Source organism: Pelecanus crispus, chromosome 5, assembly GCF_030463565.1.
Source record: "Pelecanus crispus isolate bPelCri1 chromosome 5, bPelCri1.pri, whole genome shotgun sequence".
NCBI lineage: Eukaryota > Metazoa > Chordata > Aves > Pelecaniformes > Pelecanidae > Pelecanus > Pelecanus crispus.
In genome coordinates, this window is record NC_134647.1 from 82,991,640 (window position 1) to 83,016,135 (window position 24,496).

At 42.2% G+C, this 24,496-nt stretch overlaps 1 protein-coding gene across 1 annotated transcript in view; it reads right to left on the minus strand.

The window, feature by feature from the left end:
• Positions 1-7,853: 7,853 nt before the first annotated feature.
• COL11A1 (collagen type XI alpha 1 chain) overlaps positions 7,854-24,496 on the minus strand; it is a 165,610-nt gene continuing 148,967 nt past the window's right edge. Inside the window, exons 55-67 of the mRNA XM_075711675.1 lie at positions 23,078-23,131; positions 22,543-22,650; positions 22,399-22,452; positions 17,520-17,573; positions 16,484-16,591; positions 15,838-15,891; positions 15,713-15,748; positions 15,541-15,594; positions 14,461-14,710; positions 12,095-12,207; positions 11,214-11,282; positions 10,306-10,539; positions 7,854-8,000 (exon numbers count right to left, since the gene is read on the minus strand). Of these exons, the coding sequence (XP_075567790.1) occupies positions 7,854-8,000; positions 10,306-10,539; positions 11,214-11,282; positions 12,095-12,207; positions 14,461-14,710; positions 15,541-15,594; positions 15,713-15,748; positions 15,838-15,891; positions 16,484-16,591; positions 17,520-17,573; positions 22,399-22,452; positions 22,543-22,650; positions 23,078-23,131 (1,335 nt within the window). The remainder of the gene's footprint in view (positions 8,001-10,305; positions 10,540-11,213; positions 11,283-12,094; positions 12,208-14,460; positions 14,711-15,540; positions 15,595-15,712; positions 15,749-15,837; positions 15,892-16,483; positions 16,592-17,519; positions 17,574-22,398; positions 22,453-22,542; positions 22,651-23,077; positions 23,132-24,496) is intronic.

Sequence of the window (24,496 nt, forward strand, 5' to 3'; positions counted from 1 at the left end):
GGGATGGGGGAGAGAATGGGAGGAGTGAGAGTGAGAAACACTCCTGGGGTGACATAAGAACAGTTTAATAGTTGAAATAAAGGAAAATAGTAATGATAATAATATAATAATGATAATAGTAATAATAATATCCAAAGCAAGTGATGCCCAATGCAATTGCTCACCACCCGCCGACCGATGCCCAGCCAGTTCCCAGCAGCGATCGCTGCTCCCCGGCCAACCCCCCCAGTTTCCATACTGCCCATGACGCCGGATGGTATGGAATGGCCCTTGGGGCAGTTGGGATCAACTCTCCTGGCTGTGCCCCCTCCCAGCTCCTTGTGCCCCTGGCAGAGCAGGGGAAGCTGAAAAGCCCTTGACTGGCATAAGCAGTGCTGAGCAACAACTAAACCATCAGCGTGTGATCAGCATTCTTCTCATCCTAAATCCAAACCACAGCGCTGTGCCTGCTACTGGGAAGAAAATTAACTCTGTCCCAGCTGAAACCAGGACAAATGTGCAGAGAGAGGTTTCACACAGTCGTCAGGGTGAACTGGTGCTGTTTTCACTGGACTTTTGCTGTAGGCCGCCAGGTACCGTGGTGCTGCCTGAGCCGCACGCTTCTCTGCCGCAGGAACAGGCCACAGCAATGGAGCAGCCCTTGTCACTGCCTATTCCCGATCGGGGCACCCGGACGGCCCAGGCAGGCTTTACCTTTCATGAGCCTGGCAGCACGTTAGCGTGGCCGTGTGTTGAGTCCCCAGCCTGCTCCCCCTCCCGCCTCGGCCTGTCTCCCTCCTCCCAGTACCTGACCTTCACAGTTACGCCTCTCGTCCCCCTTTTCAGCCCTCCTGCACCTTTCAGTGCCACAATAAAATGTGGCTGCTCCGTGAGAACGGAGCTCCTGCAGAGGAAGCAGCTTCAGGAATGTCTGGCAGAGGCGTGCGTGGGGAGGGAGGCGAGGGCCGGGACGCGGCTGCGGGCAGAGCTGCAGGTGTCGGAGGCGCCATGCTTCCCTCTGAGGCCTGCAGCGTTTGCTGCTCGGTTTGGGTGCCAGGTTACAAACAGTTCTTTATAAATCAGTTTTGCTGCTGCCCCCACCTTGCAACGACGCTGAGGAGCAACGCTTGACCACTGCTGTACTCCAGCAATCCCGAGGGATGCTCCCGGACTGGGCCATAAAGATTTCTTGCCCTCCCGCCCTGGGCTGAGGAGAGGAGGGAGCCAAGTTCTGCTCCCATCGTGCTCTTCCCATGTATTTCCCCGCTGCTTCCTTCTTTCCTTTCTTCCGCCACATTTTTCTCCCTTCTGTCGCACACCGAGAACCATTCCCACTCGGGTTTATTGTGCCTTCCTCTTAGAGCTGCCCTTCTTCAGCTGTCAGCGTTGCACTCGCCTCCTGTCCCCCTGCGCACGGGGAAACGATCTCAGCGTGGCTACCAGTGGCGTTCCTCCTACCTGTCCTGGTTTCGGCTGGACAGAGTTAATTTTCCTCCCAGCAGCAGGCACAGCGCTGTGGTTTGGATTTAGGATGAGAAGAATGCTGATAACACGCTGATGGTTTAGTTGTTGCTCAGCACTGCTTATGCCAGTCAAGGGCTTTTCAGCTTCCCCTGCTCTGCCAGGGGCACAAGGAGCTGGGAGGGGGCACAGCCAGGAGAGTTGATCCCAACTGCCCCAAGGGCCATTCCATACCATCCGGCGTCATGGGCAGTATGGAAACTGGGGGGGTTGGCCGGGGAGCAGCGATCGCTGCTCGGGGACGGGCTGGGCATCGGTCGGCGGGTGGTGAGCAATTGCATTGGGCATCACTTGCTTTGTGTATTATTATTATTATTATTATATTGTTACTATCATCTTTACTATTTTCCTTTATTTCAACTATTAAACTGTTCTTACGTCACCCCAGGAGTGTTTCTCACTCTCACTCCTCCGATTCTCTCCCCCATCCCATCGGGGCAGGGGCAGCGACAGCTGCGTGGTGCTGAGCGCCTGCCTGGGGCTGGACCCCGACACTACCACTCAAATATTTTTCAGTCAGTTTGAAGAAAAACACCTTAGAATTTCAAATGGAAACATGACAATTAAAAGAAGGGGAGCATACTCCGTTCTGCTTGGAAATGCGCGTGCCATGGAAATTTTTTATGAGCTCAAGTTTCATTTTTGGCCCTCTCTGACAGTAAAAAGCTTTGCTCAGTATCTGTGCGTTGAGCAAATCTGCAGGCCCAGAGCAAAGTGGACATTTCTAAAATCCTTCTGAGGAAGGACAAAGGGGTAAGCGCTCCCTATACATTCAAATCAGAAAGTTACTGAGCAGTGACTGTTATGAAGATGATAAATTTGTGCGTCCTCCAGAGCCTGAGCCTTCGCAGCGTGCTGTGTTATCTTGCCAGCCAATTTGGGCAGCAGGACCACGAAGCAGAGCTACCTTCTCACCTGAGCTGCCCTGGAGATGATAGTCTGATAAAAAAAGGCATAGACTCAGGGCTGTATGAATAGAAGGGGCTTCTGTGTTCGTTCCTGCTCATCAGGATGACCTTGGGACTCCGGGCAGCCTTGTTGTCCCAGCCCTGTGCACTCAGAAAGGTTCTTTAAATTACCCCTTACATCCTTACTATGGTGAAAACAGCAGAAGATCCAGTTTGGAGACCTTCTGGGGCTAGAGAAGAATTAATTGGGTTTTCTCCTTGCAAATAGTTTTACTGACCACAATTTAAGGCATAAAGCAAAGGCCAGAGCACAAAATTAGAAGATGGCTTTGCAAGCTGTTGAAGAACCCTGGCAGATACTTACATCCCATTTTCTGTAACCTACACAGAAGAAGAAATGATGATAAATGTTCCATCAGCTCTTCTGCTTACTGTATCATTTGGAAAGAGACTAATTTCCCATTTTCTTGTTATCTGTTGAGGGCTTATTGACACCGTTTGTGGCAGATGGTTCTTTGTTTTAAAATCATGAAGGAGGTTGAGTGTGCCTTATGTTGCTCTGAAAATACCAGCTGAGTGTGAGGAAGAGCAGTAACGTGAGTCACTTGGGTGCAGAATGGCTGACAATTGGGAAATTGAAAACTACTGCTACTGTTAGATAGTAATAGCTCATGCAACGTACACTAGACATCGAAGGGCACTCAAGTGGTCAGCAACATCCACCAAAATGCAAATTAGCAAATGATGACGAAAGGAAGTCAGGTAACAGACTCAAGGCTGTTCCTGGAGAGTCAGCTCTGGACTTGAACAGAACCACTGGCACCGTCAAGGAAGGGAAGCGAAAACAAATGCATTGACTTCTTATTTGTGGGTTTCATCATACCCCACTGACCAGGCCCTTGCTCGTCTCTTATTAGATAAATTATGTTTTAGTAGTGTATAATGTAATGGCAGCGTATTGGATGGACTGAGTTTTAATTTTCATCTGCGTTTTAATCACTTTGCAAGCTGGTGTTCTTTTATGCTTCAGCAAGATTTAGCGACAATGTCTTTCTGATATTAAAACCCCAATAATTTTTTAGCTCATACCAGGGAGCAGAGAAGACACGGAGGTCCCAGTCCCGCTGCTAAATTCTTAACAACTCCCGTCTGTCTCACTGTAGTTAGTTGTGTTTTGAGGGAGATCACCTCTCCACCCTTGAGAAACTGGAAACAAAGTCAAGGTCTGATGAAGCTCCTGCGAGACCCTCGACCAAACACATCCATGGTAGCATTGCAGGCTTTGGCTCCGTCCTTTCTCATTAGACCAGAGCCTTCATTCACAAAGCTGAGAATAAAACAAGCCCCATTTCGGCTAGAGCAGCGTGTCTGAACGTCTGTACGCTTGCAGCCTTCTTCACTGTAATAATCTTTGATGTCCTGATTGAAAATGAAATGAATAAATAGCTTTAGAGCAGTCTACTCCTTTGCAATAATCTTGGCATTGCTTTTTACCAAAGTAACAATGAGCCTCTTTGATAATTTATATGCCTAGAAAAGGAAAGGACCACAAATGAGGCACCTTTCCAGGTAAATATAACAGCCATGACATTTAATATCCCGTCTTTGTCATTTTCAAGTTATTTTGGTGCGTGTACAATAGAAGATGTTCATTCACTGAAAAATGAACGTGCTTGTAATAGAAAATCAATTGCTGTTAAGGCATCTCCTACAGTCATTAGCATGTGAAGCTTCATTTTCTAATTACCAAAGCTGTTCCCAAGGGGGAGAATCTTAAGCGGGTAACTGTGCTTATTTTTTGAAACAGATGGTGGCTTTTTGTGTCACAAGGTGACCGCTGATGTTAGCCATAATGACTGCCCACTTACTTAGACTGAAAAAAAAAAAAAATCTTCATCATGTTTTATGAAGTTTTCCAAGAGGTGTGCCAACCATGATGACTTGATATCACTCGATCCTGGATTAGAAAGAGGAAAGGGGGCAGAGGGGGCGAAGAAACTCTACACTTGCATGCAGAGGACAATTTCTACCTCTACAGCCAGAGCCTGGCATTAAATGTCTACCGTACGCCCACGCACGCTGGACAGAACATCGCCCCAAGCCCTGGTACTTGCTGGCTCGAGTTTGCTGCGTGCCTGCTTACGCCATTTCCATGCACCACGACAGCAGCCTCTGCGGTTGCAGGGAAGAACCCGTGTGCCGGCTCCGGCACGGCTTGTCTCTGCGGCCAGAGGCGTGAAGCCGCCTTCCAAGAAAAACTGCCCCGTCTGCTCTGGGGCAGGGTGACACCGCGAGATCACAGAACAGCCCAGTTCTGTTCTCTTCGTTTCTTGAGGTAAAATCCAGCTGCCATACAGCAATGTCCATCTTTTTTGTGATTAGACATGTGGTGTGAAAAAAATATTGATCCCTGTTTTCTTACAGACTTGTTTGAGCAAGGAATTTAGCTTGCATAGTTTTGGAGCAGGTATTTTTTTTTTTTTAATAACTGCATATGATGTTGCTGAGGTTTTATGTTTCTATGGCTAGTAGGATCTGACTACCGAATCTGAAGTTTATTTCACAGAAAGACTGATGCGTGAGTTTTAATGTGAAATTTCTTTCTGTTCTCAAGAGTGCTCTTTTTGTTTGGTGGGGGTTTTGTGTGGGTTTTTTTTTTTTTAAAGCACTGCTAATATGAGATTTCTGTCAAGGGAAAAATAAATAGCATAATATTTACTTGAAGGCAAGAATGTATAATGGCAATTTTTCCCTTTTAATCAGTAATTTTGAGAGAACAAGAACAGCAGACTGACATGGAGACTAGACGGAGTTAGAATAACTAGTGGGGGTGAGTTGCTTTCATGACGGGATAAACGGTAACGTCCCTGGCTAAGGCCTTAAGAAGGGCTAAAGACTAAACCTGACGAGTCCGTGCCTGAGACGTGTAGAAGACTCAAGTTCATTTTCTCCTTTGGGATTTTGTCACCACGACCCTGGGCAAGACACTTTGACTTATTCTGGAAAAGATCCGCGTTCATTTGGCTTCTTGCATACACCACTGCACTCGTAGAAACACCGTTCTCCCGCAGCCTAATCCTGACTCTGCCAAATCACAACCATCTTTTTTTTTTTTACCTGTATCACCCCAAAGCACCCGACCCAGAAGTGTTGGGTTTTTTTAGACAGGGTTGCACAGCTCAGCACCTAACTTAACCCAGCCCGTTCGAGCAGCGGAAAGTAGCCGCTCCTCTGCCAAACTTATTGGAGCTGCTTTCACAGCTGTTGTGCACATAACTGGAGCTCATAAAGAACAGTTAGGAGATTAAAAAAGCATAAAGTGTTTTGGAGGAGGCCCCAGGTGAGATATGTCGTGTCTCTAGCTCAGACCCATCACCCGTTCTGGTTCCACTATGTCAAACAAGGCACTGGAAATTTTGTGGCCCAGTAGTTTCTAGGTCTTGGTCTAGTTCTTGTCTTCCGTTTGCCATCAACAAATAGGGTCGTTCGCCTACCTCATGGGCTCCGACACGGATAAGCACGAGGTAGTGACGCACTCAGACGCTGTAGGCTGTAAGAGAGTGGCTGGGGAAAGAATATGGGGTTCCTGTCTTGTCTGACAGTACCACGCGGACTGCTGCCGCTACGGATCCACACGAACAAAACGTGGAATGATCAGCCTTGCTGCAGACTGCCGATGGCCAGCTCAGCATCGCTCCTGCTAACACTCCTCTTCCCAGTGCTGCTGCCCAGTGCTTGCCAGCACACGTAGGAAGATCGCTTTTTTTTTTTTGAGTCTGGATGGTCTGGAAGCAGAGTGAAGTTACACTAATACCAGTGGGAGAGTTCCGGACATGGAAAAAAGAGAATGACCAATCCAGGTAGACAAGACTTGATTTTATTAATAAAATTTGTATTTTCCTCTTTGAGGTGACAGGTACAAACTTTGGTTCAAAAATAAAAGAAAATATGAACAGCAAGAGGTTGACTTTTGAAATCTCACTTTTACATGTATAAACGTGCATAAGAAAATACCAGTTGGAAATGAGCCAGCAGAAACTAGTACTATTTAATTTAACACTTTATAAGAAATAGAAACAAACATTTCTTTTCAAGTCTTACATATATTATGAAAAATAATTACAAAAGGATTTGTGTTGTAAAGCTAAAATGTAACTTCTACTTCCAACTACCTGAATAAAATGTTCAGAGGGAAGGCCAAACCAACTTTTCGGGGGTGAGATTTCAATAAAATTGGAACGGTTTGGGTCAAAGACAGCTCAGGAGGAAGCAGGCCCCTCGTACGTTGCTTAGCAACCACGTAGAATCACATGACCTAGACATATTGCATCCCTGGCCTTCAGGTGAAATAACAGGAAAAATGGTTCACGTTCATGGGGTGGGCAAATATTGTATAGGAACATTCTCTGGAACTTAGAGTATCCAGTTCAGGAAGCAAACATCCACCTTTGCTTACATAAAAATCTACGTGAACACTGCAAAAATCCATAAATAACTGCTTAGAATCCAGTTTTAATATTTATGCAGACCAAATAAGCACAATGGAAACAAATTCAGATGAGATTAAAAGAAAAAAGGAAAGCTATATGACTAATTTATTTCACACAGATTTTTAACGGATCTCTTACACAGAAGTTGTGTCCTTCTTTTCTTATATATTTTCCCCACCGAAAAATATAAACTTGTTTATTTTAGGTATATACATGTATCTTATGAAATACTGGAATTAGAGAAGAAAATAAAAAGTCTGAGGTATAGCACCATGGAACACAGCACCTTTGAAGGTGCTTTCGTTACTGAAATTCATCATCACAGAGCAGTATCAGCAGAAAAGAGTTGAGTGGGCTGCTCAAGATCTTCCAGTTTTGCCACCTTAAGTTTTGTTGGCGACTTCAAATAACACAGCTCTTCGACAACAATATATACAAAGGGATTTTATTATTAATCAGAAATGGAATTGGCTTCACTGGCAATTACAGCTTTATTTTTTCAGACTACATACACAGTATTGACACTGTAGTTTTGTAATTATAAAATAAGGGCCAGGTGCAATTCAGAGACACATGCAAGTTTTGGAAAGGGACAGAGAAATAACAGTATAGTACTGTACATAGAATAATTACAGTTTATTAAACACTTAACATCTCTTTGTTGTAGTGGAAGGAGCACCATGTCGTTCGTGTTTTTACAGCACCAAAGGAATCCAAAGGGGGTGTTCCTAAAGCGAGCCCTATGTTGTCTGTCTGTGCCACAGCATCTTTGCAAAATAAGTTTAAGTCATGTGATTCTGGCCCTACAAGGGCAACAATTACTTTCTAGATAAGACATACATACCCAGCGAGACACATTTTCTATGCCATCCTTATTCAAAACTTGCATGTGGCATGAAGTGGGTTGGTAGCACCAAAGTGCAACATTTTTGTTGATCTGATTTTTGTCTTAAGCTTAACCAAGGAAGCAGACAGGACCGACCTCAAATCCAAACTTCTGGTTCTGATCACCAAAGTCATTGATCATCACGTCAACTATAGGCACTTGGTCTATTTTGGGTGTGTTGATTTCGATCACCGTCTTCGCATAGCCCTTTCTTGACTGTTAAAAAAGAAGCAAAACAAGGCAAACATGGTTATATATCGGAGCAGTAAGCATGTGCTGTAGATCTTCATCGGTTATCTCTGAAGTGTAGAATTTATAAATTATTGCCCCCTCATGTGCCAGATATTATGAACTCTAAAGTTTATGTTTTCTTAGGATTTTATTTTAAAAACGTAATATGGAATGGTTTTGATTGTAGAAAGAGATGGGCCCATAGCTTTTTGATTTACTAAGACAGGCCTACAAATGAAAAATTATCTAAGACATTTAACGTTTCCTAGAGCATTCCGAGTTCACACCTATGCTATTTAATAAATAATAATATTCTCATAGCAGCGTGCATGTCTTCCTTGCGAAGAAATCGCTAATTAGTTCTGAAAGACAGAAGGAAGATGCCCTTCTCAGAAGCGAGCCTGTAGCTGTCTCACAAAGTATTACAGCAGCTGTTTGGACATGAAGGAAAGCAGTAGTGTGACAGGGCTGCCAACTGATGCACTGAGAAACCAGGTTTGGAGGCACACCCTTCCTTCCTACAAAGGCTCTCTACCTCCCCTGAATATCATCCAGCCAAGTCATGCCGTTAGTTATCAGGACTGCACTTTGTTCAGATGGTCTCTGATATCTGCCGAGACCCCTTTCAGCTAGGCCAGGGTCTTGGAGTTCAGAGGAGCATCCAAGTTGGTAGATCTGAGTGTTCTCAGTTTAGTGACGGAGTTACACCCTAAATCGCTTCCAGCTCTCTCTGGAGCTCTACACTCACCCACTGTGGATAACAAAAGCAAAATAAAGATACAAGACACACGGAAAGCAGTTACGTGTTAGAATCTCATTACTGAGGGGAGGAGACTCTGCATCTATAGAATCATGGAATGCTTTGGGTGGAAGGGACCCTTAGAGCCCACCCAGCCCAGCCCCTGCAGTGACAGGGACAGCTTTAACCAGCCCAGGGTGCTCAGAGCCCCGTCCAGCCTGGCCTGGGATGGTGCCAGGGATGGGGCCTCCACCGCCTCTCTGGGCAACCCCTTCCAGTGCTTCACCACCCTCGTTGTAAAAAACTTCTTTCTAATATCTAGTCTATATCTATTCTTCTTTAGTTTAAATCTGTTATTCCTTGTCCTGTCACAACAGGCCTCATTAAAAAGATTCTCCCCATCCTTCCTGTAGGCCACCTTTAAGTACTGGAAGGTCGCAACAAGGTCTGCTCACAGCCTTCTCTTCTCCAGGCTGAACAATCCCAAATCTCCCAGCCTGGCCTCGTAGCAGAGGGGCTCCAGCCCTTGGATCATTTTGGTGGCCCTCTACCTGAGCTGCGTCTCAGGTACGTATCCTGGCACTTTCAGATCTCTGATTCTCTATCGCTGACTTCTTAGGAACTGCCTTCAAAATGCTCCTATATCAAACCCCAAAATAACTAATGAGGCTGCAACTGTCACTTGCTCCTTTGATGTCTTTGTTTCAAAGCGTTCAGTACAAACCACTCTGTTTCTGAGAAGAGGTCACAGTTGCTATGCCTACAAAGACCCAGGTCAGAGAGCTGACGCACGGTTGGACGGCTCCAGGGATTTTAGGCCAGCTAAGAGAGGATTCTGAAACCACAAACTTTGCCTGGCTTTGACTACCAAAAAATGAGAGAAGGAAATACAAAGTCACATATCAAACTATGTAATTCACAGAATCATCGAATCGTTTAGGTTGGAAAAGCCCTTTAAGATCATCCAGCCCAACCATTAAGCTACACTACCAAGTCCACACTAAACCAATCAAGGGTAGACCAGACTGAACCATGTCCCCAAGTGCCACCTCTGCCCGTTTTTTGAACACTTAATTAATTCACTATGTTTGGGTACATACATATGGCTCAGTTCATACATGTTTTTACTGTATTCACTAAATATTCTAATATTCTGTTTGCGTATGCCTTGATTTTGAGTATAAATATATTCTGCCGAAGGGTGGCCTCCCTTTATTATGCTTTTTTGCTTCTGTTCTTTCTTATTCTGTGCTCATACTAGCAGATAGTCTAGTTTCAGCACATTAGTGCTGACAGCCTGTATCCAGGTTTCTTCCATTTCTGATGCTTCGCTTATGTTTGGTTGGTTTTTTTTTTTTTTTTTGGTACACATATGAAAATTAAATAAGGGACTAGGGTACTGTAGTTAAAAATCTACTAAAGGGCAGTCTATTAAAAATAAAGTCTTTAGAAAGCTTTTCTCAGAAGAAAGCTGTGAGAAAATGAATTTGTTTGATTCCTACTTTAATTGACAGGCTGGTTTTGTAAAGACTCTTCTGAACCTCTACTTACTGCACAGCCGTCGTGAAGAGCTTTGATGTAAGGATTGTTGTCGTAAGACATTTCTTCATCATTCGATCCTAAGAACCTTAGCGCTTTGTCATAGCTGTCAGATGACGCATCATGCCAAGCTACGGACTGATGACAGTTGTAAGTGAAATTTTGTCTGGCAGAGGCACTCAATAGTTTAAGGAATGTCATTTGGACCATATTAATGGAATTGCCTTCAACATCCAAATAGGAAAGCTGGAAAATAGAAGAAGTTACATGAATATCGACCTATTTCCTTTGTTAAAATGCAAAACAAAATTATTGTTGACAAAAGAACCATATAACTGTCCTTAATGAAAAAATCAACCAACATACAACATTTTATGGAATTTTAAAGTTCAATAAAGCTAGGACTGAGTAAAGAGATTTTCATGTTGTGGCAACGTATTTAGGATGAAGAGCTACATATTTTAGTTTCATTCTAATGGGAAAGACAGGGAATTACTCCTACCATACAGCGTAAACCAGCAGAATCTCTTTGGGAATCTCTTTTTAGTTAACTATAAAGTTACGTCAGCCTGCAGTCTCATCTTCGCATACTCAGTGTATTTCCAGGTGCCTAGAACGGGGCAGGGGATCTGTGCTCCGGCTGCGTCACTGAGGTTCAGCGGTGCCGTGCGCTCTGCCAGAAGCCAGATCCTGGCCATCAGCTGTGCAGGCGAGCACTGGGATCATTGCGGGACAACGCGGAGCAGGCTCCTGCCGTCCAGTGGCAAGAGGCCGTACAGCTGCTCTAATATTTAGGGCAAAAAGGGGGTCTGAAAAGTCTTTTCGTTACGTAAATATTTATAAAATTCCTTGGGATCTGTTGATCACTGATAACGTGTACTTGCTTTGTGAATAACTGTTATGTTGCAGTGACAACTTACAAGTTTGCCTCGCTTGAATTCACTAAACCAAGATCCTGGATTCTCCTTTGGCCATGATGAAATTCTAACCTGTGAGGTAAAGCAGCAGAGATAGAAGTATTTAAAACATACGTTAACAGATACGAAGGTTTTACATTAACTGGGACAAATTTCACGGCAGATACTAAAGAAGGGTTCTTCTTTCTGAGATTTCAGCCTCTTTACAGCTCTAAAATACGATGCTTTTCTTGTATAGAATGCCTTCAAATTAGTGACTTTGAATGGAATCCAAGGTGATGGCTTAGAGAGAGAGATAGTTCTGTTTAAGGGAGACTGTTGTCCTCTGTTAAGATTCAGGTAAACTGCTGGTATAAATTGTTCCTGTGAAGTGTCTAAATTAGAGTTTTCACTGGTGTTGATGCTGATAGATCTCTCTCATTTAGGCAAGCTTTTAGAAAGCCTTCCTCTACATACGCCCCATCAGAGGTAATGTCTAACGAGTGAGGGCACTGTTAATACAGAGTGCTTTACATCTACTTTGCATAGGTATAAATGAATAGATATAAATGAATCCACAGGAGAAACGCAGCGTGAGTTTAGCTTTCAGGTGCCACATGCTAGATTACACGCTTTAACTGGCTGCACCGCAACGGGGCATTCTGCGTGCAGCGACAGGTTAGCAAGCAGGTGCATAGATTCCCCACCTAAGCAAGTGAGTGAAAATGCTGATTGTTAACTCCATGTACCATTTCGCCACTCCATTCAGATTTATGCAAATTTCAATGTAATCAGACAGACGGATATATGAAAATGTGACAGTGTAATTATCTTGTTTAGTTCAACATTGCAGCAGCATAGCAGGATCTGTCTACAGCCAACTGAAAACACAGATTGGTACTTACTCCTTCAGATTTCTTATCTGGGTAGATGCAAGTTTCCCCACCTGCTGTGAAATTGCAATATACTTTGAAGGAGTCTCCAGAACAGCCCTGGTTAGGATCAATCCAATATTCCCCTAAAACAAATCAGAAAACAATTGCCTTATATAGTAGAAATGGTATTTGGAAGATCCAGGTTTTAGTCCTACCTAATGGTCCTCCAAAGTTTGTAGCAGTTATTTTATCTGAACGATGAGAAAACAAGTCTTTCTTTTCTGCCTTGTGATTTGTTGTTCTTGTTCTTTATGAAAGAAAACACCGGGATCAAAGTCTATTTTTATCTGCGTGGTTTTGTGTTTGTCTAATTTGACTTCAAACCACAACTCTATTGCAGGATGCTGCTGAGGTTTTGGAGGAACTGCGGAGACCTCAGTCTAGAGGAGGAAGGACGTTCCGTGTGAAACATACCTTGCAGGTCTCAAAGATTCGGCCATTTCACTGTTTCAGCTAGGAGGCTGATTTGTGCCTGTGGTGACAGCACTCTCAGAAAGAGAGCAGCGGCAGCCTTAGGCAGAAACAAGCCATGGCTGAGGTCAGAGAGCGAAAAACGGAGTCATTTGCATACCTATCTACACAAAAAGGTGGTGGCACAGGGCTTGCAGAGGTTGTACTGGCACAAGTACCTAAAGCTTCCATCGAGAGAGAGACACCTCCGGCAAAGATATTTTTCACTCCTGGGTTACGAAGCTGCAACACTAGCGAAACTTGCGGCCGCTTTAGTTGATAAAAGCACCTTAACTAATGCTTGATGAGGTGACACAGCGGGAAAGAGTGTTAACACTTGCACGAGGCTTCCCATCGTTTCAGCAGCCCCACCAGCCTGGCGAGATTGAGAATTCGGGCCCTGCGAAGCTGGGGTGAATGGAGGCTGGGGATGAGAGAGAGCTGCAGCCAAGCCGAGGACCATTAAAAATCAGCGCTTTTTAAAATCCACCATTCTAATATGACGACGATTTCTGTGATGTGGGGCCTTAGCTCCAGCTAGTTTCACAGCAGGACAGCAGATGATTTTCTGACACTACTGTTCTAGTCCAGTTTCAAGCACATAGTGGAGGTTTCAGAGGCACGACAAATCCTTTCACCAGTTCTGTCTTCTGAATACAGGGCAGAGACAAAGCACTTGCGGTATTTTAAAATTCTATTGATTCTGGCTGTATTTATTGAAAACAGTCTTTCCCACCTGTAAGTCTTGTCCCTGGAGAATTCTGTATTTTAATGAATGCATTTACTTTTATTTTAAGCAAAATAAGATTACTTTGATACGAAGAAACCTCCAAATAATAAGCAAATACTGGTAAATGAAGAAGGTGAATGTGTTCTATAAAAACCATTCATTACTATGGAGGTACTGAATTGTAAAATATGTACTGTTCATATAGCACATACACTGCGTAACTACTCCTCAAGGCAAGCATCTGTTTTCATCTATCTAGAGTGAAAGCAATAAAATATTATTAACTGTCAAAATCTATTTTCCCTCCCATTTAAAACCAGAAAAATATTGTTTTGAACTGGGAAAAAGATCCATTGCAATCAAAAAAAACATGAAAGGATGAAAACTCTGTGAAGGTTGGCTTTCATTTAAACCTTTCCAGAGGGGTAAACTCAGTTAGGAAAAAAAAAAAAAACACCAAAGAATAATTAAATCAAGACAGTTCTTCAGAACACAGTGCCTTGTTCATACCACCGTGCATTTTATTAAGCTAGTACTTAGTAGCATTAAGCAGTAGCAGAGAAACTTGCAGGTCTATTTGCTGAATGATATAGAACAAACAGTGGCCACGCAGTAGGAAAAAGGACTGTTTCCAAGGGTGAAAGAACAGTAAATTCTTTGAGAGTCACAGTCAGTAATAGATGTCATACAATACCAATGCTTTTTTTTATTATTATGCTAAGCTAAACTATACAGCTACTAAAATAATTCTCGTTTCTTTTAAAAAGAAGCTATTAGCTATCCCAGCATGCTGACATTTGGGATTTGACTTTGCATCGATCTAAATAGCATCACTCTGTCATCCCTCTCCTGTTTGGATAGTTCCGGAGATGCAAGGCCCACCTTTCAAGACAATAACTTTTTTTTTATATAGCACTTTGTAAAGTTTTAAATCTAAGACCAGATCAGGTTATGTATTTAAAGAATTTTGGCTTTTACCAAGATGACGTCTCTTATACATTTTACGAACCGCTACACCTGCAAAAATGGATTTAATGAGGCTGCATTTATCGAGCAGCTATATTAACCATCTACCAATAATTAATTACTCTGCCAAAGTATCTTAGCAGACCATAACTTCAGCCTTGTCTGCCTCCGCCCTGCAGTATTAACATACCGTCTGGGAAGTCCGGGTGGCAGAGCTGCAAGTCTTTGCAGGTTCGGGCTGGGTTGTTCTGAGTGCCCATCGGATACTTCATATGCTCAATGTCTTGCTTCAGTGAATTCAGTGAACCGAAGATCTCTTCCATGCCATCGGAGTAATCCAGAATGTTCTCACCGGCATCAGATAACATGTAATCAGGAGATCTCCTTGTCTTTTTGGGTGACTGGATTGGCAGTGGCTGGATTACCTCACCCGGAGGCCCCTGAGTGGAAAACAGCAAACCTGGTGACCTTTTCTGCTTGTTTTTCAGCTGCATAAATACGTGGAGGAAGACCACGGGATGCGGCTTAGAGATGCTTTGAATAGGCTTTCTTCAAATTCTTTATTTCTTTATTTCACTTATTTCCTTCAGATTTATGCCTACATGCTTTGATTTACTTAAAGGAAAAGTTGATGGGGGAAGGCCAGACCACTGTCGTGCTCCAAACTCTTCCCACTACATGGCTGCGTGGGGAAGAGCGTGCTGCCCTCATGTACGGTAGGGGTGCAGAACTGATTTGCGATTGTCTCTATCCCTGGCGATTCCCTCAAGCACAGGCATAGCCTATGACAAATGAAAACTGTCGATGTTTCCTCTGATAAAACTTTAAAATTCCCACTGGTGGTCTGTGAAGCTATATTTAATTTCAAGGAATTGAAACACTTGGATTTGGACTGTTTTCATTTTAGATTGTTCTGATATGAAGAAGAAATAGTGGAAACAGAAGAGTATTAACAGGGGGAAACCAAAATCATTCCACTTCCTGTGCTTCAATATAACACATTAAATAATTATTACAAGGGGCTTTTTTTGTTTGTGGGGGTTTTTGTGTGGTGGTTTTTTTTTTTTTTTAAAGTTTCTAATGGCTTTTTCAGTGCAGACAATGTATTTCTGTGTCTGGTGTATCTGTGTTTCCTGAAAAATGAATTTTCAAACAATCATTAATATTTTCCTTATCTGAAAGTTCACAGATAGTGTTTTCTACCCTTGTCAAAACAGGGTCATCATGTCAGTGTAATGCGCATGTGTGTCAAGTAAGAGTTCTTACTTACTGGAGGACCAGGTGGACCAGGTAACCCGCTGTCACCCTTTTGACCAGCAGGACCCTATAAAGCAATGAAAGAAATGCAGTGTTGACCATGCTACATGATGTTAAAAAATAACAAAATGTTAAAAAATACTTTTAAGTAAAAGAACAAAAAAATATGGAGGAGAATTACTCACGCTGGATCCTTTGGAACCTTTTGGACCTTGGGGACCCTACGGGCAAGAACATATAACTATAGTTGGAGTATATTCCACACAACACGGGAGCGTTTTGCACGGGAGGACTGGATGAAATGACTTACAGGTAAACCAGGAGGACCCGGGGGACCGAGTGGACCAGCAGGACCGGAAATTCCCTAAGAAAGAATAAGAGAATAAGTACAGAACTAAAGTATTTGACATACTGGACTGGAGTAAAAAATGCGTATCTATGAAAAAGGCAGTCCTACGAAGTGTCCAACCCTGACTAGTTTTGATTTAGGCCATTTGCTAGGGTCCAAAATAGTTTGTAAGTTTAAAATGTTATCCGACAGTTTGAGTTGCTTGTAGTTGTTCTTATGCTGCAGTGCTTATGGCCACGACTGCGTTCCCCTTCAGATTGGCTTGGAAACCTCACTTTTTACATAGTGCCTTAAAACGTGGCTTAATAACTAGGAGAAAGGAAGCTACTTTGGGTAGTGCAGTTAAGAAACACGATGAGATTGGCGCTGCTAGTTTTATCTCATCCCTAACTTAGGTGTATGTGTTTCCTTCATCATCTGAAACGCTCTATGATCTCGCTTGAAGCTGTTTAACTTCACTGTGTTTGTACAACACCTAGGAAAGTTCTAACCACTAGCAGGGGTGTTCCATGTTTATAGCAACTTTACGTCTCGCAAAAAAAAGACTGGAACGTGTACTCTTTGCTTGCACGGAACTCGAATGAAATCACAAGTATGTTTTACTCACTGCATCACCCTTGGCTCCAGGAGTTCCCTGCGGGCCAGGAAGACCCCTATCACCCTTTTCACCCTGTTCTCCTGGAGGTCCAATCAGGCCAATCAAACCGGGATGTCCCTATGCAAGAGAGAAGAAAATACAGTTAAAACTCAACATATATAAAATAAATATGCCTTGCAAACACACAGATTAGAGCTTTGGAATGTCCTCGCTGTTGCTAGACAACAATTAACCCGAAAACAAATTATTCTGAAAGCATATTCATTGTTGGTAGCTGGCCTTTAGACTTGCAGATTATTTGCAAGCTGTCACCGCTTATTCGGTGAGAGAGATCTAAGAGCAACATAGTCCTTAATGAAACTGATACAGAAACAGTACCTGTGGGTACGAATTTCATACCGACTTTCACATTTAGACGCTATCAGCATGTTTTAGAGTTGCACATTTTTCCCCACATGTAATATATAATATTATATGATATGTTGTGTGTGTGTATATATATGTATGCATACCTATATATAATAATATACGTATAAACAGCTGATCCAAGCACATAACCAAAAGCTGAAATTCACAAGATATAATCATATTCACATCCCTTTCTCTAGACAATTTTTCTCTGATACACAAGCAATAAATTGTTGGGATTCCATTAGAAAATGCTATCCCGGGTGTCTCAATCCATTATTTCAAAAGAAAGTGTTGTAGCTCTTAAATCTCAAATACTTTGTATTTCTACTTACTTTGGTTTTGTAAAATGAACAGTTCTCGTTACATCTACATCTTTGGGATTTTGCAAGGAAGAATCACATGGTCAACAGGTTACCACACGGGCAGTAATCTTTTTCTTTCCACATACCTCCAGGATATCAGAAGTGGCTTAAAGCTTCATGATTACTATTAAGGCCATGGGAAGCTGATTGGTAGACATGGTAAGTTGTCTCGCTTTCCGATACAAAACCCCCAGTGCTTCTTTTTGCTAATTTTATACAGACTTTTAGACTGGATCGAGATTACAAAGGCACAAGCGATGAGTAAAGTATACCTTCTCTCCTTTGGAGCCTGGGTCTCCTTTCAGGCCAGGCAAGCCAGGTGGACCCTAAATAAATCAAGGGAAGTAATGTTAAAATAAGTTTTAACATACTGCACAGATCATGCTCTCTTGAAATATTATTAAAGGCAGTGTAAGTCGAAGTGCAGAGTCATTCAGAGGTTGATGGTTGTGATTGATGGCATGTGATTTAGGGCCCAAGATAAAGTTGAAATCTATGTTTAAAACTGCATAATGAGCTACTGTAGCATTTAAATTACTTTATAATTAGACATCTGTAAAGCATTGTATGATTAGAAATCTATGAAGCAGAGGGTCAACTAAATTCTTAAAGAGCACTGAAAGCATCCAGTGAAGCAAGTGATATTTAAAAATATATTCAAATAATTTTTTGTTGATTAGCCTAATTTTGCTTGTGGTTACATTACATGCTTTCAATTATTACTTCCACCTTAATTGCTGTACCTTATTCTAGTTGTTTGTTTTAGCCCTTTCTTTCATAAGACAGCAGAAAATATCCGCTTAATTTGTTTTCTCCCAGTTTACTACAGCTCAGTAAGATTTTTGCAGAATATAAATCAGGTGGCTTATAAAAACTGCTCCTCAACATTGTTTTGTTGGGGAACTACCTCGTATTTTGTTTCAGCACTTGGGGTGTTGTCTTGGGATTATGGTTTCCTTGACTTGCCACCTGAAATTCCTGTATGACCATGAATAATGCATTTAAATCTATATTTTCCAAATATTCAAGTCTTTTCTACTCAACATTGCAAGCTTACTTAATGTGATCTAGATGTGCTACCTCCGCTGACATGTACAAGCTTATGGTCCTTTGTCACTTTTGTAAATGTGATTAGTTAGACAAATTACTTAGGTTTTGCAATACCAGTCCGGGCAATCCTAAATGCTTTTAGGAACTGCCTTAGTCTCTTCGGGCCTCCACTCCTCATCTGTTGCATAGGGATAATACCCCTACCTTACAGAGGTGTTAACCCGACACCTTTTTAGGTACTTACATGGTTCACATCATTTAAGCAGCTTACAGTTTTTAATTTGTATGTACAAGCCATCCTTTCTGCAGCACAGTAAAGGCATATGTTCCTTTACGAAACTGAGTAAGAAATACTCTTTATTCTAACGTTTATTTGCAGTTCTCCCTAAACATTACTCCATGCAGCTAGATTTCTGTAATCAGAAATATGCTGGGGCTGGAGACAGAGCCATGAACAACCAACACAGGCTCAACAGAACCATTGTAGAATGGCCCTTCCACATTTTTGGGGTGGGTGTGGGGAGGGGACAACCCAAAAGACTCACTTTTTTCAGATGTAAGCTGCCGCTTAGAGAATCTATTGGAAAACTCTATTGCAGTCTTGCTTACTTTTTTTTTTTTTTTTTTAGTTTTTACTTTCGTTATAAATAATCCAGCCACCAAGCCAGGAAACATGAAATTGCTACTCTACCTTGAACTGGTTTAGTGGTGGACTTGGTAGTGTAGGTTAATGGTTGGACTGGGTGATCTTAAAGGGCTTTTCCAACCCAAACGATTCTATGATTCTATACTGGGGAAACTACTGCGAAGGATAAACACATCCACATGGATAGGTCTTACTTTCTGCACATCCTTTGCAAAAACCACTGAATAATCTTGTTACAGCTTGAGACAAGCTTCTTTTCCTTGACAGTGCTTTGTTTGTCTTTACTGGGGTCATAAGAGCAGTCCATTGAAGATACTATTTTACCAATAGTCAAAAATATAGCTGGATAGATGGCACAGAAAAAGATTATATATGAAGCTTGTTAGAATCTCCCTGGTTTGCTTTTTTCTCCGTGCTTTCTAAATTATTTTAATCCTGATCTATAATTTTAGAAGAGTTTTGAGGCATTTGAGAAACCTTCTGAGGTTCATAAGAACGGCAGTGCGGGTTTTGTGTCATTTGTACAGAACGAGGTGAAAAATTCAGGCCATGCAGTGCATCTGCAAGCACAGAAAAGGCATTCATTTCTCAGAGGCTATTTATCTCACACTGAACATGTATGCATTAGGCGGAGAGCTGCTAGCCTAAGTCAGTATCTCATCACTACTAGTCTCCCGCTGGCAGTGGACATCTGTGAAGTTATGATACGGGCAGCAGTAATAAGTGACCTTTTCAACCTGGCACAGATTCAAAAGTGCCGTAACACTTCATGTACAAAATATTATTCTGTGCGTACCCTTTCCATCTCTACTTCAGGATATCATTAGATGCAAAAGCCTCGGAAATACATAATTCATGAATGAAAAGTGAAATTTTTAAGCTTTTGGAATACAGAATCAGACATTTTCACCTGCAGTGTGTTGTGCTCTATTGCAAATCTGCTTTCATATTCTTCTCCTGATAGCTGAGGGAGGGAGGGAGGGGAAGGACAGAGACCTAACCTCAGCAACTTTACATACAAACTTTACTTTCTTAAAATCCAAAATAAATTTTAAGTCGCAGCAATGCATCTAAAAAAAGTTCTGGTTGAGCTGACAGGCAGCCTGTGCATTTGGAGGTATATAGTTCATTAATACACTCAGCTTCAGATTTGAACTGAATATTTAAGCTCTCAAATGTTGGAAGAGAGATCTCTTGATGATGTATTTAGAGGCTTCTGGTGACTGAAATGTGGGAAAGGGATGCTTATTCTTGCCGAATAATTGTTCATTGGCTTTTAGATTTTAGCACAGAATTGTAACTGAGGGGATCAGTTTTCGGTTCCCCGATTTGTCCCCCGTGCATTTTATTTGTAAGTTGGGCACATAGTTTAAAAACTGTGGTGGTGGTCCCATCATAAGCTCTTTGGAAAGCAGAGGTTTTTATTGTGGGCTTAGCACCGGGGAGTCCTTTTCCTTGCAGCTTCTCATTCATCGTTCCCACCCTCTGACTTACAAGCAGTATGTTAGCCATGAGACTTCAGACAAAATTAGAGTGCTAACAGGAAGGGCAACAAAGAGCTATAGTGTCAGGTTTCCCCAGCACATTATTTGCTCATTATTGTTTTCTAAGGGACAGAGAAAAATGAAATTATATGTAGGTGCCATTGTAATACCATCTGTAATTATATACACAGAAGTGATTGATAGATAGACCTATGCACCAGATCACTGTGCATGGGGAGGGGGGGAAGTGTGTGGCATAAAAATATATGTTCTGAAACTCTTTGCTTATAAGTTAAGAAGTTGCGTGTTTGGAACATTTTTCGGGAATGTAAATAGTTACCCAAATACTTTCACCCATGAAAGTGTTTCAGTCAATGAAAGAAAAGGCAATTGCTCATGATCACATATGCACATGAACGTGAAGGATTGCTTTAGGATAAAAGTCTTAATTTATGCAGCATTTCAGTTTAAATTCCCCATTTTTCCACTTTCATTTTTATATACTGGGAAAGTCTGATACGGAAATTTTATAGCTGATGTTCAGACCCTGAGTTCTCACTGGGAACCGGAATGCTCTTTGGAAAGATTTTCAGTTCACATATATAGCTTAAGCGCAAAAACTTTCCGTATTAAGGCTACCCAAGAACCTGTATCCTTTGTATCCTCTAAATCCATATAGGAAAACAAACAGAGGATTTCCTTCACACTTCCTACTCAGGGCCTTCCTTTTCCCCTTCAAGAACCACATCATTTCTGAAGCAGAGGATGGCTCTTGATTGCCCTGTTCTCCTGCACTAATCTCGTTGCATATATTGGCATAGTTAATCTTCCGGCCAAATTAACAGACTGGATTTTACTTAGGAGGTGATAACACTGCCTGCAAGCTGTAAAGTGCCTTCATAGTGTTAACACTTGTTTATTTTTTCCACCAAACTTTAACAGTCCATGTTTTGCTTCGAAGCTTTTTCTTCCCAGTGTGTCACTCAGCTGTGATGAGAGAGGTGCACGCTACTGCAGTGAGTTTGGAGAGCAAGGGATATGAGAACTTTCCACTAACTTGGATCACCTCTGCTTGACACCCGAAGAATTAACCTGCTGGCCATACAGTTCCGATTTGAATTTCTGCACGTAATGCTGAATAAGAACACCAATATCGCGCAACTTGTGCTCACAGTGTTGGGTTTTTTTTAGCTTGTTAGAACAAATGCACTAAAATAGCAAGTGTAAATAGAAGCAATGATATAATTTGATAATGTGTCATCTATAAGATTCCCTTGCTTTAATCATATTATTAACACAGAGCAGAGCCGTGGTATGCCCTAGATGCCCTAGAAATGGGGAGCTTGGTTCATGCAGACCCTTTGAAACACTTTGGTCATGGATTACACCTCCTGGGACTGCCACAACGAACAACAGACATGATGCTGCTGTTCATTTTTATAAAACGAGCATGTTTTCTTCTTTGGCAGAAGTCCCCTTTTGGCCCTACTTCTGATTTAACTTTTGCTTTCTCTAAGGAATAGATATGATCTAAACTTACCCTATGAATAAAGTTCTCCTAAGCTAGCAGCCATTAAAATCAACGGATGTACAAAATTTACCACTGCTAAGGAAACAAAACTGTTTAAGCTATTAAGCTTTGCTGATGTGGGGACGGAAGTAGATTTTTTGATTGTAAGCTTCCTTCATTTTATTTTTAATTCTATTCAGGGGATTTCAAAAACTGGGATTTACACTGCCTTATTCCACTTTTTACCTGGTATAACTCAGCAGCGTTCAGCACAGCTGCCTGCTAAAGTACAGCAGTAAAATGAAGGCAGTCGTGTATCAGATTTTACCAGCACAGAAAAATAGTGATTTCGTGCTAAGAACTGACTCGTAGATTCATTTTTCTATAAATGCACAGACACGGTGGTGGTATATTTTCAAGGGAGCTTTTTCTGTTTTGGCACTGAAAGGAAGGGTACTCACCAGAGGCCCAGGAGGGCCGTCCTGACCCGGCGCTCCAGGTAGACCTTGTTCTCCCTAGAAAAAAAAACCATGAAGTTTGCTTTATCAGAGGATATACGAGAAATGCAACATTTAAAAATATTATTGTACGCTCCGCTGACTTACCACAGGGCCTGGAATGCCCCGGAGACCCTCTGGGCCAGGCTTTCCTGCAGGTCCCTGTGGACCAACGGGACCTGTTTTTCCAGGAGCCCCTTCTGCACCAGGTTCACCCTAGAAAGAACGCAAGCAGCAGGTCAGAGGGGAGGACCTGCCTCCGGTTGGCCCTGCAGGGATGCACAACCTGCAAAGGGAGAGCAAAGCTTCCTCACGCCATCTTTGAAAAGCTATTCTAAAAGAGTGCTCTGCACAGGATGGTTTTCGGAACAAAATTTTGATAGCTTTATATCAAGATGTGGTGCCAGCAAAGCACGCTCATCTGGCTTTCCCGCAGGGGTGAGCCAAGTTGGGGCTGCACTGCCCAGAGTCCACCACAGACTCCATTACGTACTGCTACTAATTCTGGCTCTTAATTTGCATTTTACAGTTCACCCATTATTACTTTGATTAGTTTCACACAGTGCACGATAAACGATTTACTTTTCATTTACATGGAGTTTACATTTCCATGCTCCTGAAAAACCAATCCTGAACGTATTACCTTTGCACCTTTTTCACCCTGTCTGCCTTCAGCACCAGTTGCTCCGGGAGGTCCCTGTAAAAGATGGAGACTCAGCTCATAATCTCAGTTTTCTAAAATATTACCAGTGAAAAAATTCTGAGAGTGCAATTTCCACTGTATTAATAAGTATTAAATGCTAACAAAAGAACGTTTGATTTCTTTCTGGACATTTTATTCACAGGATAAAAATCGCAATCTGTCATATCAGCTCTTTATGAAATTTTCTGGGATTTTAGAATATCTAAAAGAATATATATCACCTAACACCACTGATACGATGAGGTTAAAAACAAATAAATAGCTTGGAAAAAATCAAAACAGGATATAAAAGTAAAAGGAAAAGAACAATAGTAATTTACATATACAATAACAGTTTTCAACTTGCTTCGCATTGGCTTCTGCCTGTTCCCTGTAGTTTATCCACTGATTCCAAAAGGGCCTGCCATTCTCCAGTGCACAGAACGGCACCTCCTGCTTTATTCTCCAAGTCAGGGATGGGCTCAGTAAACCTTCTGATTACATTTGGACAGCCAAAAATCAATACATGCCTTAATATTATGCAGTAAATATGAAAGGGGGGGGGGGGAGAGAAATCCCATGACTGGAGGTTGTAAGGAATGAGATAAAGACACTGACTGCAAAGAGCTCTTGGTATCAGGATTGCTGCCGTTGCCCTGCAAAAGCTCCGCTGGCCTGAGGCGCTGGAGCTCGTGCTGCAGGAGGATGGGGCCATGGACAAGGTTCAGGCGAGGGCCCCGAAGCAGGAGGCGCAGCGCCTGGCAGCACCGGCACTGCTGCTGATGTCACCCACCTTGCAGTTTCTTAAGGTTTCAGTGAAAAATAAAGAGATGTTTTTCTCCTCCAAAACATCAAGGGCTGATTTTCAGGTCAGGGAATTAATATTCAGAGCTTCAGCTGTGAACAGAAGCAGTGTCTAGAATCTAATGCACTCTTTGAAATGGCTTTTTTACATGTACACTTGGCCTCCAAAAGAGGCACTCCAGATAACGGACCAACTGTTTTCCTACAAGGTTAATTTTTAGCCTGGGAAATGTCGTTATCACAAGGAGCTATGTCTTGCCAACCAATGAGCAGCTGAAAGCGGAAGGAAAGAAGAGCGACTGTGGTCAAATACAAGGTGATTTTCTGAATCTATATAACTTATTCCCTAAGACTCATCTGTTCACTAATGCAACAAGCAGTTCGTTACGTAGAAATTAAAAAAAAAAAAAGTTCTAAGGACTAGCAACAAGAAAAATTCAATCACTTCCATTTATTTACTGCTTTTTACTTCATAACAATAGACAAATAGCAGGCTGTGAAAAGTGAAGCACTAAAACACATTCTTAATTTTACAGACAAGAACGGCTCTTCCAGTCAAGCACCTACCTGCATGCT